Source organism: Lepisosteus oculatus, chromosome 4 (genome assembly GCF_040954835.1).
Source record: "Lepisosteus oculatus isolate fLepOcu1 chromosome 4, fLepOcu1.hap2, whole genome shotgun sequence".
NCBI classification, from domain to species: domain Eukaryota; kingdom Metazoa; phylum Chordata; class Actinopteri; order Semionotiformes; family Lepisosteidae; genus Lepisosteus; species Lepisosteus oculatus.
The window spans coordinates 17,985,740-17,999,323 of record NC_090699.1 but is presented as its reverse complement, the minus strand read 5'-3'; the positions used below and the strand labels follow the sequence as shown (position 1 = coordinate 17,999,323).

Genomic DNA, 13,584 nt, shown 5'->3' with positions numbered 1-13,584 from the left:
TCTTCAAACTGGCTTTATTTTTAATGTCTTGTAAACACTTGCCATCTTTAGTATAGTCATCCCTTACAACGTTGTCAATAAATACCTGATGCTGTAAGATACGTGTTAGTTGTATGGAGATGGTATTGTGTGCCGCAGTCAGAATATCACATGGTATAATCGATTATACTAACGCAACAAGATCACTGTTCTCAGTATTCAGTGTTGGTGTTCAGAACCTTGTATTGTCTACAGTATTTTGATGGCTGCAAGCATCACATTAAAAAAATCAGCTTCTTTTTCTGGAGGCAAAAGATCCCTTCAGGTATGTTGGGTACATTATGTGATTTGAATGGCTTCTTAAAATAAACTCCTGTGGGTAAATAAATATTCAAAAGAGATTCTGACCTTCCTTTTCCATGATCTGGATGTTCACAATCTAAAATTCAAAATATTCACAATTTGTAATCTCTTATTTGTTTGTGGTATAAAGATACGGTTTCAGACCAAATCATCTAATGGTAAAAGCAGGCCTGAAGATGTTAACTGTGTTTATCGTTTACAAAATTACACTGAAACTAGATTTTAATCCTAACACTGTGCAAACCTCAAAAATGCATATTTACTTTTATCTGAGAATATGAATGTGATGTAATTATACAAGACTGCTAAAACCCACAATGTTGACCAAACATATTATAGTCAATGTACAGTATTTTAACTCTGAAGTTATTAACTCTTCACCCTTTCATCCCTGAGAGAACAATTAACCTTTCATACCACACAGATTGTTTCACAGATATATCTTTTGTGTTATGGATGTTTTTGATAAATTGTACATTTAGAATCCATGTGTGGGACAGTAAATGATGTGTGATTCCTCAAGTACTCTTGCAATTTACCTTTACAATTTCTGTTTGTTAGAGTAAATTAAAACCCTCACATCACTACACTATCAATCTCTAATATTTGACTAATCCTATTAGGTTTACAGTTGGAGGACCTTTTTCAAGTAATCCTTCTGAATAAGGTACAGATGGCTCAGGACTAACAGAATTCAGGAGTGCAGATGGAGCCTTCTGAGGTGCCGCGTGTGGAAGGTATTGATTATCTGAGGCACGTGGAGATATCAGACTGGTACCCATGTCCTCAGGACCATGGCCCCACCAGTAGACCAAGTATGGCAGACTGTTTTGCACCCCACAAGAGTCCAGGAACCAGTGGGGCCTGAGTTCCCCAGAGTCCTCGACCGGCAGTGCTGGTTGAGCTGGGATATACGGGTTGGTGGTTACCAGTTAAGGTTGAGGAGGGAAATATGGGACGTCAACAAAACCAGTCTCCACAAGGACCAGGGAGGGGCAACTAGATAGGTGACAGTGTTCACATGTTCCAGTACTTTGTACAGCCCAATGAAGCAGGGGGCAAACTTCCGCAATGGTAGACGGAGTCTGAGATGTTTCATGAAGAGCCACATGTGCTGTCCTGGCCTCACAGGTGGAGCAACTCTCTGGCAACAGTTGGGTGTCCTCTCCTGGTGCTGTGCAGCTTTGCAGAGATTGACCTGTAGTATCCGCCAGATCCACTCTAGGTCTTTTCAGCCCTGTCGGCAGCAGGAGTGTCCGAAGGGTTCGAGGACAATCTGAGGAGAGGGGGTTGAAAACTGTTCTGGCATTCAGAGAGAGACACACCTGTCGAACTGTCTAGGACACCTCTGCCCAGGGGAACACTGGAGCCCAGTCATCCCGGAGCACCGCAGGTATGCTTCCAAGTCTTGATTTAGGTAGAGATCAGTGATTTGTAAATCTAGGGTACAAAGCAGGGGCACATGACACAGGAGTTTTGACAGGCATGTCTCCAGGCCCTATCTCCTTGGAGTGAAATCCAGGCTCACAACATTCGCCTGGAGCCACGGAAACCCAAGAACCAGGAAGCAGCATGAGGATGGAATGCACAGGAAGTTGATGTTGTCCCTGTGCAGCGCGCCCACCCTCAGGGTCACGATTATGGGCCCAGGACACTCCTGTCCAAGGCCTGTACCATCAGTGTCAGATTACCTGGAACCTGGGGAATGCTCAGGACCTGGGCGGTTTTCAGATCAACAAAGTTCCCTGCCGCACTGGAGTCAATGAAGTGCTGGCTAGAAGTTCCCCTGGCAGGAAGTTTAAGCCATTGCAAGGGGTGAGGAGATGTCATTGCCTAATCAGTAAGCATTCCTTGAAATCCCAAGAATAAGAAATACTTCTAAATCTTGGAAACCATGTATATCAATAAAGCTAAATATTCCTATAAGAAAATGTTGGCTTTCAATGTTCACAATGAACCCTGTAAGACAGTGCTGTCTGTGCTCGATTCTATATACTATAAGCCTGAAAACAGCAGGTCTTAGGAAGCATGAAATCTTGACAAGTTTAATACGTTTAAGGGCTTATTGATGAATATTAATCATATTGATTGTTTTGTGTTCTTCTTACATATATTAAAATGGTACATTCTCCACCTAAAGTGAAATTTCAACATAAATAAGAATGAAATAAGCTTTGTCAGATGTTTCCTTTAAAATTAATCAGCGGTGGCATAAATTAATTATGCAACTCTACAGGAACATTAAGTTTGAATAGTTTTACATTTTGTAAAGACGTACTTCATTATCATCATCATCATCTTCTTCTGGTTAGTTGTATTATTATTTTACCAGTTTCAAAACACACCCTTTGCATTGCCTGGCAGATTGCATTGCCCTAGAGCAAAGGACTAGCCTCAACTGAACAGACGGGAGTAGTTCAGAGCTGTATAATGGAGCCAGATTATTTCATCCCTTTAAAAATCAGTAGCAGGGTCTTCTATTGAATATGTGACTTTATAGGCAACCAATGTAGAGATGTAAGTGTAGGAGTGATACGCTGTCAAGGTAGTTTTCTGTACATTATCCTTCAAAACGGAAAACAGTTGTTTTTTCTCTCCTTCCATTAATCCTTTCTTGCAGTTTGGACAAAGAAAACAATCTGAAAATGAAGCTGCAGACACCTGACTGCCACTTCACCTGGGACTTGTGAAAGGAGGATGCCAGTGTCAACTTTCTGGAAGTCAGGTTGAAAGAAACTCTGTGAGAAACACTGTCTGTGTCAGTGGGGAAACCCGAAGAAACCATAAGAGCTTTGAATTACTTTGTTTATGTCAAGCAGTTGCAGGGTTTAATGCAGAGGCAATACAATATCTAGAAAAACCTGAAGAGGAAATCAGGAAGAAAGGTGCTGCATTTGAACAGCTTGTCATTGTCACATACAGTATGGGAACATGGCTTGGGTGTGCTATCACATGGGTCAGCTGTCCAAAGCTCAGGCCCACCTGGAGAACATCAGCAAGGTCTTGTGTGCAGATTCGCCTTCTTGTCCTCATCTTGACGTTCTAGGGGAAAAGACGTGGTCTCTTCAGAAGTTCTCCCCAAACCACTATCAGAGAGCAAAAGAGTGTTTCAGTGCAGATCTAGAAAGAGAACCAGAAGATAAGGAGTTACGCCTTTATGGGTTACGCCTTTGCCATATTCAGCCTGAAAAGCTCAAATTGCAAAAGCATTCCTTTTGTTCAGTCACCTGTTGTGAAGCAATTACAGAAGGCCTACAAGCTAAATGCAGAAGATGCTATGATCCTGGGTTACCTGGGAAAGAAATGTGAGGAGACCACTCTAGAGCCTCAGAGTATTATGACAAAGCCCATCAGCTAGCGCCACAAGACCTCAAAGTAGCTGTACAAGTGGGAAAGTTTCTAAGAAAGAATGGGCGTTATGAAAGAGCCATAGAAATATTGAAAGAGGCTCTGAAAGTGTCACCAAATTCTGCATTTCTGCACCACCAGGTAGCCCTCTGCTACAAATGCCAACTATTTCAAATGGAACGAGAAGGAAAAGCAAATTCTAAAGAACTCATTCAGCCTGGCATCTACCATTATGAAAGAGTGGCCGGTCTGAATCCATGCTTTATGCACCCCCGCATCGACCGAGCAGACCTGTACGCAGAACAAAACGAACTAAAAAGGAGAAGATTTATTTCAGGAATCAGTCCATTCCTGGCATCCAGCCTGCTGACAAGCTGAAACCACATTGCCATTGCAGGGATTTCCTCCTTCGTAAGAAGCACTCAGAGGATGAAGCTATTGAGCAGTACACGGAGGGGCTGAAGATGCAAAACTTGTCTCAGGAGTGGCAAAAGTATTGGGAGTCTCTCTAACGAATTGCTAACAAAGGAGTCGGGAGAAATTAGAACAATGAGAAATACCTACAAGCCATGGAAGCCGTGCAAGTCAATAAAGCTAAATAACCCTATGAGATGCTAGCTTTCGATGCTCACAATGAACCCTGTAGAAGAGCACATTCTGTGCTTCGTTCTGTAAAAGACTGAAAACAGCAGGTCTCGGGAAGCATGAGGATCTTGACGAGTTTAATCAATATTTGAGTGTCCAGCTCTGGTGTTGAATTTTAATGTATATGGGCCTATTCATTAATTAGATTTTGATTTGTTTCCTGTTCTGTGACATACTGTACATTAAAATGCATGTAATTTGAAATGTATAGAAAAAAGTTTTTTTAAAAAACCTCTTAGCAACAGGACAATGTGCAGGAAAATGTTGCAGTTTAGTTGCAGAGGTAAACAGTGATGGAAAGGTAAGAATTTAGTGAGACATAAAAATATGGAGGCTGGCACATCAATTCGTGAGACAGAGGAACAAGTTTTTTTGTATGTTTTTCAAGTATTTTTTCCAAGGAAACTTCTCTTATGCTGTGCTCAAACTACTGTCCTATTGTTATATTGTATATATGTGTCCTATTGTATAGTTAAGTGAGAACTAAAAATATGGTGGCTGGCACATTAATTTGTTTGTGCCAGCCACCATATAGATGGCGGGACGGTCTTCTTCTTACACATTCCTGTTTTGTTTGTATGATATCGTTAAGGAAACTTCTCTTGTTCTGTGCTCAAACTATGATCCTGTCGTGTAAGGTTTTAACTTTAATTAAATAATCTTTGGGAAGACATGCTGCTTAGCAACCAGTACTGTATATCAAACATAAATCAAAATCCCGATCAACAATATACACAGATTCTAATATGCTTGCAACGCTTCTGCTTTTCTGTAATATGGAGGGTAGTACTTCTTTTAAGGACTACTTTGGCAATGTAGTACATGAACATGCTGGAGTCACGTGTTTAGTGGTATAAATGTCACAGTGGTGCAAATGGTGCAACTGATGTTATGCTGTGTAGTGTGTTCTGCTGTTTTCTGCTGTTTTCCCATTTGTTGAGTAACCCTCATTGCTGCATAGCTGCAACTAATTAAGCCAATTAATTTAAAAAACACCCTGTATATAAAAACACATACCACAGTTATATTGCAACCAAGCACCATTTATTTAACTTTAGAAGGCAGTTCTGTAGTGATCAATTACAGTATTTATAGGAGAACATTGAATAACAGCAAGATACATTCAAAACAACTGAGCTTAACTGCCTGGTTTGCACAGTACTACAATTCTCACATATCATACCAGCAACTTCTTTCAGTTTTTAGAGCTGGAATTTGTTTTTCTAATCATGCTTTTTATTTACTGTTTCTTGCTTAGCTAGAGCTTTCCACATGCATCTTCTCGTATTTATTTCTTTTTGGTTAACATTTTGCCTCGTCTACAACTCCTTTCTGTTCAACCTTGGGTTCAGCTAGTGGTTGCTTACTTGTCTCAGGCTGACATTCCTTTTCTGGCACTTTTGTATCTTCCTCTTTAGTCTTAGTCACAGACTCAGTGACATCTCCCCTTCCATCAAGCCTATTCTCTTGAATGGTGGGTCTGACTTCTTCTCTTAACTCTGTTTCGGGTTCTTTCTTTGCTTTCAAGTCAGAGGGCAGAATCTGTTGCTCTTTGATTTCTACTGCTACCTGTGAGTCTTCTGAAGGCACTTCTGTGTCCTTGAATGCTTTAAGGTCTGTGGAGCTGCTGGCAGTTAATTCCTTGGTGTCAGGTCCTGGGCTGTCTGGCCTCTCTGGTTGCTTCTCTTTCTCTTGAATGGTGGGTCTGACTTCTTCTCTTAACTCTTTTTCAACTTCTTTCTTTGCTTTCAAGTCAGAGGGCAGAATCTGTTGCTCTTTGATTTCTACTGCTACCTGTGAGTCTTCTGAAGGCACTTCTGTGTCCTTGCCTGCTTTAAGGTCTGTGGAGCTGCTGGCAGTTAATTCCTTGGTGTCAGGTCCTGGGCTGTCTGGCCTCTCTGGTTGCTTCTCTTTCTCTTGAATGGTGGGTCTGACTTCTTCTCTTAACTCTTTGTCAACTTCTTTCTTTACTTTCAAGTCAGATGGTAGAATCTGTTGCTCTTTGATTTCTACTGCTACCTGTGAGTCTTCTGAAGGCACTTCTGTGTCCTTGACTGCTTTAAGGTCTGTGGAGCTGCTGGCAGTTAATTCCTTGGTGTTGGGCCCTGGGCTGCCTGGCCTCTCCAGTTGCTTCTCTTTCTGTGGAATCCCCTCTGTGTGCTTCATGTCCCCCCGCTTGTCTGTCTTTGTGCTTTCAGATGGTCTCTCTCTTTGGGCTGAAGGGTCTTGAGATTTCAGTCCTGCGCTGAGTTCCTTCACTGGATCTTGTTTCTGTTCAGCTCTTCCCTCCTGTTCCTGTTGTGTTGGTTCCTCTGGTTCTTTATCCTTCTTCTCCCTGGTGCCTGGAAAGCTGGCAGCTTCCAGTCCTTCTTTAGGACACAGTGTCAACTCCGGCTTCTGGGAACCTTCTGATTCTTTAGCTGTGTCTTTCTGATCAGCGGATGTGTCTTCCTTCTGTGAGTCTCTGTCCACTGAATCGCTGGCCTTGACCGTTGACTCTGCTCTCTCGTGGGTGTGGTCACTCTTGTCACCGCTGCTCTCTGTGGGCTTGACTTCACTCACACTCTCCTGTTCCTGAAGGTCTGTGGATTCAGTTTCAGCACCTGCAGCTGTTGTCTCTGCTTCAATCTCGGGTCCTGAAGCCCCCTTTTCCGATGCCAGTTGTTCTGCTCTTTCCTCTGTCAGGAGGTGTTTGGGTGCCTGTTTGTCTTCTGTTTCCTGTACGGTCTTTTCAGGTGTAGACTCAGAAACCTCTCCTGCCATCACTGTGTCCACCTTTTCCTCTGCAGGACTGTGTTTAAGTTCTGCTCTGACACCAGTGGGCTTTTCTTCACCCTCTTCACACGTAGGTCTTGTAAGCTCCTTTCCTGTGGGTCTGACTGATGTTTCTTTGGGATCCTCTGCTGTCTCTTTCTGTGGGCTCTTTTCCTTTGCAGCCTCCACTTCCTCCACTACAACACTGTGCTCCTTTGATTGATCTTCTACAGTTTCTTTTACTGGGCTCTCCTGTGGTCTTGCTGAAGACTCTTTGGTTTCCTCTCTCTGGGTTGTGTCCTCAGAAGGCTCCTCTGACTGCACTTCTTCTTTCTCATCCTTCTCCAGGGCCACTTCAATGTCACTCTTCTGGGACTTAGCTTCAGACACAGGTTTGTCTTCTGCTGCCTTTTCTTCTGTTTTCTCTCTGTCTGTCACCTCCTTTAAGGCTTTTACTCCAGAAGCTTCTTTCTTGGTTTTAGATTGGTCTTGCCTGTCTTCTAATACTTCTGTTTCATCCTTTTCTGGGATCCTGTCCCTGATTGTGTTCTTTGATTCAGATGCAGCTGCAAGTTCTGCTTTCCTTCCCTCTATTTCACTTTCTTCTTTTTTCGCCTGGTCATTCACCTCCTTTGCAGTTTGTTCTGCAGGAGCATCTTTCACTACTTCCAATGTCTCTGTTGCATCATGGGATTCCTCTGGCACAGCTTCCTGTGTGGTGTGTTCTTCCACCTTCCCCTCATGTTGGACATCCTCAGGCTCGTCTGCTGCTTCTGCTCCAGATTCATCTTCATCAGCACCTCCCTCATCTGGTTTCACTGCAGCTGCTCCTTCCTCCTCAGCCTCAGGAGATGACTGTTCATGTTGCTCCTCTGATTCTGGTGTGTCCCCTCTCTGCTGTGTCTCCTCAGCCTCAGGAGATGTCTCTTTATGTTGTTCCTCTGATTCTGGGGTGTCATCTCTCTGCTGTCTCTCCTCAGCCTCAGGAGATGACTGTTCATGTTGTTCCTCTGATTCTGGGGTATCCTCTCTCTGCTGTGTCTCCTCAGCCTCAGGAGATGTCGCTTCATGTTGTTCCTCTGATTCTGGGATGTCCTCTCTCTGCTGTGTCTCCTCAGCCTCAGGAGATGACTCTTCATGTTGTTTCTCTGATTCTGGAGTGTCCTCTGTCTGCTGTGTCTCCTCAGCCTCATGGGATGACTGTTCATGTTGCTCCTCTGATTCTGGGGTGTCCTCTCTCTGCTGTGTTTCCTCAACCTCAGGAGATGTCTCTTTATGTTGTTCCTCTGATTCTGGGGTGTCATCTCTCTGCTGTCTCTCCTCAGCCTCAGGAGATGACTGTTCATGTTGCTCCTCTGATTCTGGGGTGTCCTCTCTCTCCTGTGTCTCCTCAGCCTCAGGAGATGTCTCTTCATGTTTTTCCTCTGATTCTGGGGTGTCCTCTGTCTGCTGTGTCCCCTCAGCCTCATGGGATGACTGTTCATGTTGTTCCTCTGATTCTGGGGTGTCCTCTCTCTGCTGTGTCTCCTCAGCCTCAGGAGATGACTGTACATGTTGATCCTCTGATTCTGGGGTGTCCTCTCTCTGCTGTGTCTCCTCAGCCTCAGGAGATGACTGTACATGTTGATCCTCTGATTCTGGGGTGCCCTCTCTCTCCTGTGTCTCCTCTGCCTCAGCTGCCTCCTCTTCCTCTCTGCTCCCATTCCCTCTTGCTTCCTCTTCTCTGTTTGTTTCCAATTCTGCCTCTTCAATCGCTGTCATCTCTGCTTCTTTTGTTGTTTCGGTAATGATCTCCTCAACGAACTTGTACTGTAGCTCTGTCTTGGAGGCTCTGCTTTGCTCCTTTGTGTAACTTGGAGGTTGTCTGTACGCATACGGCAATGAAATCTGGGATCCAGACACTGAAGACAGACGAGTCTCTTCTCCTTCCAACAGTTTCCTGTTTAAAAGTAGGATACGCATTACCCATATGTCAGGATAAGACAGGAAGAGTACTCATTGCAAATACAATGTTATTGATACATTGTCATAGTCTGTAACAAGATACAGTAGATATAACTTAACCAAATTTAAACATAATCAGATTTCAGATTTATTCAGAAACATTGTGGTAATGCACATTTGCATACTCCAGGGGTGTGTGGTTGAGTCAATCTGTACAAAGCTGTCACAATTAAAGTATAACATTCATCCATCCAATTTCTAACCACATTGTACAGGATGCCAATCCATCGAAGGTACGTACAGAAACAAACACCCAGGGCCAATTTTCACACCAGGGCCAATTTTCCCAGAAGTCAATTAATCTACCAGCATGTCTTCTGGAGCACCCAGAAGGAACCCCCGAAAACACAGGAAGAACATACAAACTCCATGGAGATAGCACCCCAGGAATTGAACCCATGGCCCCAGCACAGCCAGGCAATAATACTAATCACAGCACAACCATGCCACCCCCAAAGTACAACATTTACACCAGAATTCCATAGTGTTCATTTTTCTTTTTTTTTATTTTGCAGCATTCTGATATATATTGTGTATAAATCGCCGTCAAGTAACAGCTTCTTAATTCATATGCACAATGTAAATGTCTACATTTTTGAAATATGACCAGTTATATCTGAATGTCTCACAACCAATCTGCACCCTTCATGTAAACACCTTGCTAAAATATTTTGTTTACGTAACCAAACAACTCACTGAGGCTGAGGTTTTGTAGACACAATTCCATTATGATACGTCACACACTAAACATAAACATAACATAACATAAACAACATAAACCTGTTGTTTTGAACAGGCAGTGTGGGACTATTACCTGTAAAATGCAAGTTTGGGATGATTACTTGTAAAACGCAGGTGAAGTATTATTACCTGTAAACTGCAGGTGTGTGATTATTACCTGTATGATGCAGGTGTGGAATTATTACCTGTATGACACAGATGTGAGATTATTACCTGTAAAACGTAGGTTTGGGATTATTACCTGTAAAAGGCAGGTGGAGGATTATTACTGTACCTGTAAGATGCTATCTCTGCGTCCAGTGCCATTTTGACATTCATCAGATCCTTGTACTCCCTCAAGTGACCAGACATGTCGGATTTGGTGAGATTCAGCTCCAGTTCCAGGTGATTGATTGTCTCCTGAAAAGCATGCAGTGAATTCAGTAAATACATTGTAGCTCACTGGATGTCCTGTATCAGTCCAAGAGCCCTCTGTGTCTCCAGCATGGGCTCAGGTTTGCCTGCACCCTTACTGGGATAACTACCTTCTTGGGTGTTTTTAGAATATAAGAAGGGCGAGAGCAGGCTTGCTCTTTTGGTAGTTTGTGCTCCTGAGTGGGAAATAGCCCCCTGGCTTGATATTGTCTCTGCCCTTCAGGATTTAAGACACTAAATGTTCAGCAATGCTCTCACTGCCCAGATCCATTAGGAACCCAGCCCTGGTTGACATTTTCAACATTTGCTTAAAGACCATTCTTTTCATTATAGATTTGAATGTATTATTTAGTTTTGCTAAATCAGTTTTGCCATGTTTTTCTTTTTCCTTCTATTATATATATAGAACTACTAAACAAGCTAGATGGGACAAATGGCAGGCTGTCATTTGTAAGTGTCCTGGATTTCCTGTTTTCTATTATGTGTATTACAGGGGTGCTATTGTAAAGCACTTTGAATTTCTGGAAAATGCTCACAACACATTCGGATTGTGTTTTTATTGCTTCCTCCCATGGTCCTCATGAGGCTAGAATCTCATTGAAGAATCTACAGAACCACTCAGATCAATGACACAGCTAGTTTCCTGTGGCTCAGAATCACCCAGGGGTGAGGCGGCTCTGTGGCTGGAAGGTTGCTGGTTCGTATCCTGCGACTGGTAGAGGAGTCCCACTCCATTGGGCCCCTGAGTGAGGCCCTTCACCCCAACCGCTCCAGGGGTGCTGTATAAATGGCTGACCCTGCGCTCTGACCCCCAGCTTCTCTCCCTGTCTGTGTGTCTCATGGAAAGCAAGTTGGAGTATGTGAAAAGACGAATTCCTAATGCAAGAAATTGTATATGGCCAATAAAGTGATCTTATCTTATTATAACATTAGCCTGTGTCACAGCAGGTTAAGAGCTAAAAGTTAGAAAGCTATAAAGAGACAAAGTTAAGAGCTAAAACAAATGTTTGAGAGGAAATCATCTACACCATGTAAGGAACAAAAGTGACAAGCTTTAGCAAGACTAAATCCTGCATGTTTAAACGTTTTTTCATCTGGTTGAAAGTCTTAATGTTTGTAATCTTAATGTTACTGTAAATTCTGAAACACATTTAGTCATTACAAAGAGTAATCCATTCATCTGTTCACACCTGGAATGGGCTATTTTTAAGATGGCAATTTTTGGTTTGACCTCTCAGTAAACATTGTTACTTTTCTTCACAGATACATTTGTTGCTCTTGATTCAATAGAATTCGTACAGTATGTGATGGAACTAAAACACAGAGAGATCATTGGAAATTGTCAGGTGAATACATTGTAGGGTAGAACAGCATACAGATAAGAAAAACTTTGTTCTACTGGCCTCGACATCCCACGTTGCCGTTTTATCTTACCTGGTAATGACTGATTTCTCCGTCGTGCCTTTCCTCCAAGTCGCACAGCTGTCTCTCCAGAAGCTCCCGGGTGCCCTTGGCGGTCTCCAGCTCCAGGCTCTTGGACTGCAGCTGCCGGCGGTGCTGCTGGATCTCCTGTGTCGTGCTCTGGAGCGCCTGGCTGCTGCTCTCCGCGGCTCTGGTCAGGTTTTCCACGCGAGTGCGGAAACTCTCCTCGGCGTGCTGGATGTTGGAGCTGGCGTGACCTTCAAGCTGCTTTCTGATGTCCCGCAAAGCCGCGGTGATGTCCGCCTTCCCGCACTCCTTCACCTCCACGGTTAGGCGGGCCTGTTGGATTTGGGCCATCATTTCGGACACCTCTTCGTGGTGGTTTTTCTTCAGGAAAGTGATTTCTGCAACAAGGGCGTCGACTCTCTTTTCTAATTCGAGTTTTAAAAGCTGAGCGTCATTGATATCTTTCTTTAAAGTCGCGATGTAACTTTCGGACTCTGATCTGTTCCGAACTTCTTTTTCAAACTTCATAGCGAGAGCACTGCAGTCTTCTTGCATATCAATGCGCTCCAGGTCAATCTGACTCTTTTGGAGAGCCATTTCTCGAATCTGTTTCCTCAATTGTCTAATCTCCGGATCGTATACTTCTGCTAAATCGGAAGGGGAGCATTCTTTTTGTTTTAGTTCGGCGATTTCTTTTTCTAAACACTTGTTTTGATCTTCCAGTTGACGAACCGTATCGATAAAGCCGGCAAAGCGCTCATTCAGCCCCTGCAGCAGCTGTTTTTCGTTTATATTCACGAGGTTTTCGTCTCCTGAAAACTGCCGCGCATAGTCCGAACTAGAGTTTAGTCTCAGAACCGGAGAGCTGCTAAATTCTTGCAGTCCCGCTTTGCTTCTTTTTAATGAAAGGGCTCGTCCAGGCATCCTGAGGAACTGCAGCTCTGTAGATGCCACAGGATTCTTGGGCATGAATCGGCTGAAATCGCCCTGTGCTCGCTTTAGAGGAGGCCCTGTCAGGTAATCCATGACTGCAAGATACAGCGGCTTCTGTGAAAGGAGGTAGCTCTGAACAGGGGCTTTATAGGCACCGAGTACACCTTGCGTTGCAGAAACGAAGCTGTCCAAAGTGCTGAAATGGGAAAACCGATATTGACGCGGTAAAGCATTTGGCCTTCGGCCCGCTGGACGGGGTCGGATGTCAAGTGTGCACAAAAGTAGAGAAATTTTGTGTTTGTATAGAGTGCATATTCATTAGACAGACACGCGTTTTTTCCCGATTTTTACCATTCTTTCAGCATCGTGAAAGGTTCTTAAATTATGGTCAGAATACAAGTATATACAGTACAGTATTGATTAGTCCACTGAGAGGATTTTATTTATGAATACATAAAATGTGCTATTCATGCTGTTGCGTTCTATTTTAAAACCGCCCCCCCATTTAAATAATTGACAAAGTATTGTATACATACACATATTGTATGTGGCGTTTTAATAGTTTCGTTTCCCGGTGTCTTTAAAAAGTATATTTCAATACCATATTGGCTCAATTTTACTCTCTGCACTGCGAAAATCGTAAAATAGACAAAGAAGCAGAAAGTAACACACATGCCAAGCATCTTAATGAGGAGAGGCTTTGGGCAAGAGAAAGAAGACATACTGACAAATAAAAACACCAAAAATCATTAGGAGTCAATGAGACATTTTGCAAAGTACCAATCATTTAAATGTTAGTGGATCTTTTTGAATCCACTGAATCTTTTTAACAGTTGGCTGAAAAGTAAAACCTACTGCTGCTCTGCTTGGAAATCATTAAAGTGTAATGGGAGCTCAGCTTTGGTGCAGTATGTGTCATAGGAAATATATGTACCACATTTTCGACCATATTAAAAATTCAGAAGCAACCTTAAA

General features: G+C 43.1%; 1 protein-coding gene and 1 pseudogene across 1 annotated transcript; one reads left to right on the top strand and one right to left on the bottom strand.

Annotated features, from left to right (window-relative positions):
- Positions 1 to 3,273: 3,273 nt before the first annotated feature.
- LOC138238227 (interferon-induced protein with tetratricopeptide repeats 1-like) lies at positions 3,274 to 4,384 on the top strand (annotated as a pseudogene).
- Positions 4,385 to 5,374: 990 nt separating this feature from the next.
- On the bottom strand, positions 5,375 to 12,699 carry LOC102692944 (neurofilament medium polypeptide-like). Its single transcript, XM_069188884.1, has 3 exons — positions 11,683 to 12,699; positions 10,109 to 10,233; positions 5,375 to 9,028 (listed from the first exon to the last, which is right to left on the bottom strand). The coding sequence occupies exons 1-3, from the start codon at positions 12,643 to 12,645 to the stop codon at positions 5,638 to 5,640; spliced, it is 4,479 nt and encodes a 1,492-aa protein (XP_069044985.1). The 5' UTR covers positions 12,646 to 12,699; the 3' UTR covers positions 5,375 to 5,637.
- Between the last annotated feature and the right edge of the window lie 885 nt (positions 12,700 to 13,584).

Bases quoted from the DNA above. Each gene is read 5' to 3' on its own strand.
- LOC102692944 (XM_069188884.1), bottom strand. From the start codon at position 12,645: ATGCCCAAGAATCCTGTGGCATCTACAGAGCTGCAGTTCCTCAGGATG. The intron at 10,234-11,682 runs GTAAGATAAAAC...CATGCTTTTCAG, and splicing joins GAGAAATCAGTCATTACCAG to GAGACAATCAATCACCTGGA. The intron at 9,029-10,108 runs GTACAGTAATAA...ACTTTTAAACAG, and splicing joins GCAGAGATAGCATCTTACAG to GAAACTGTTGGAAGGAGAAG.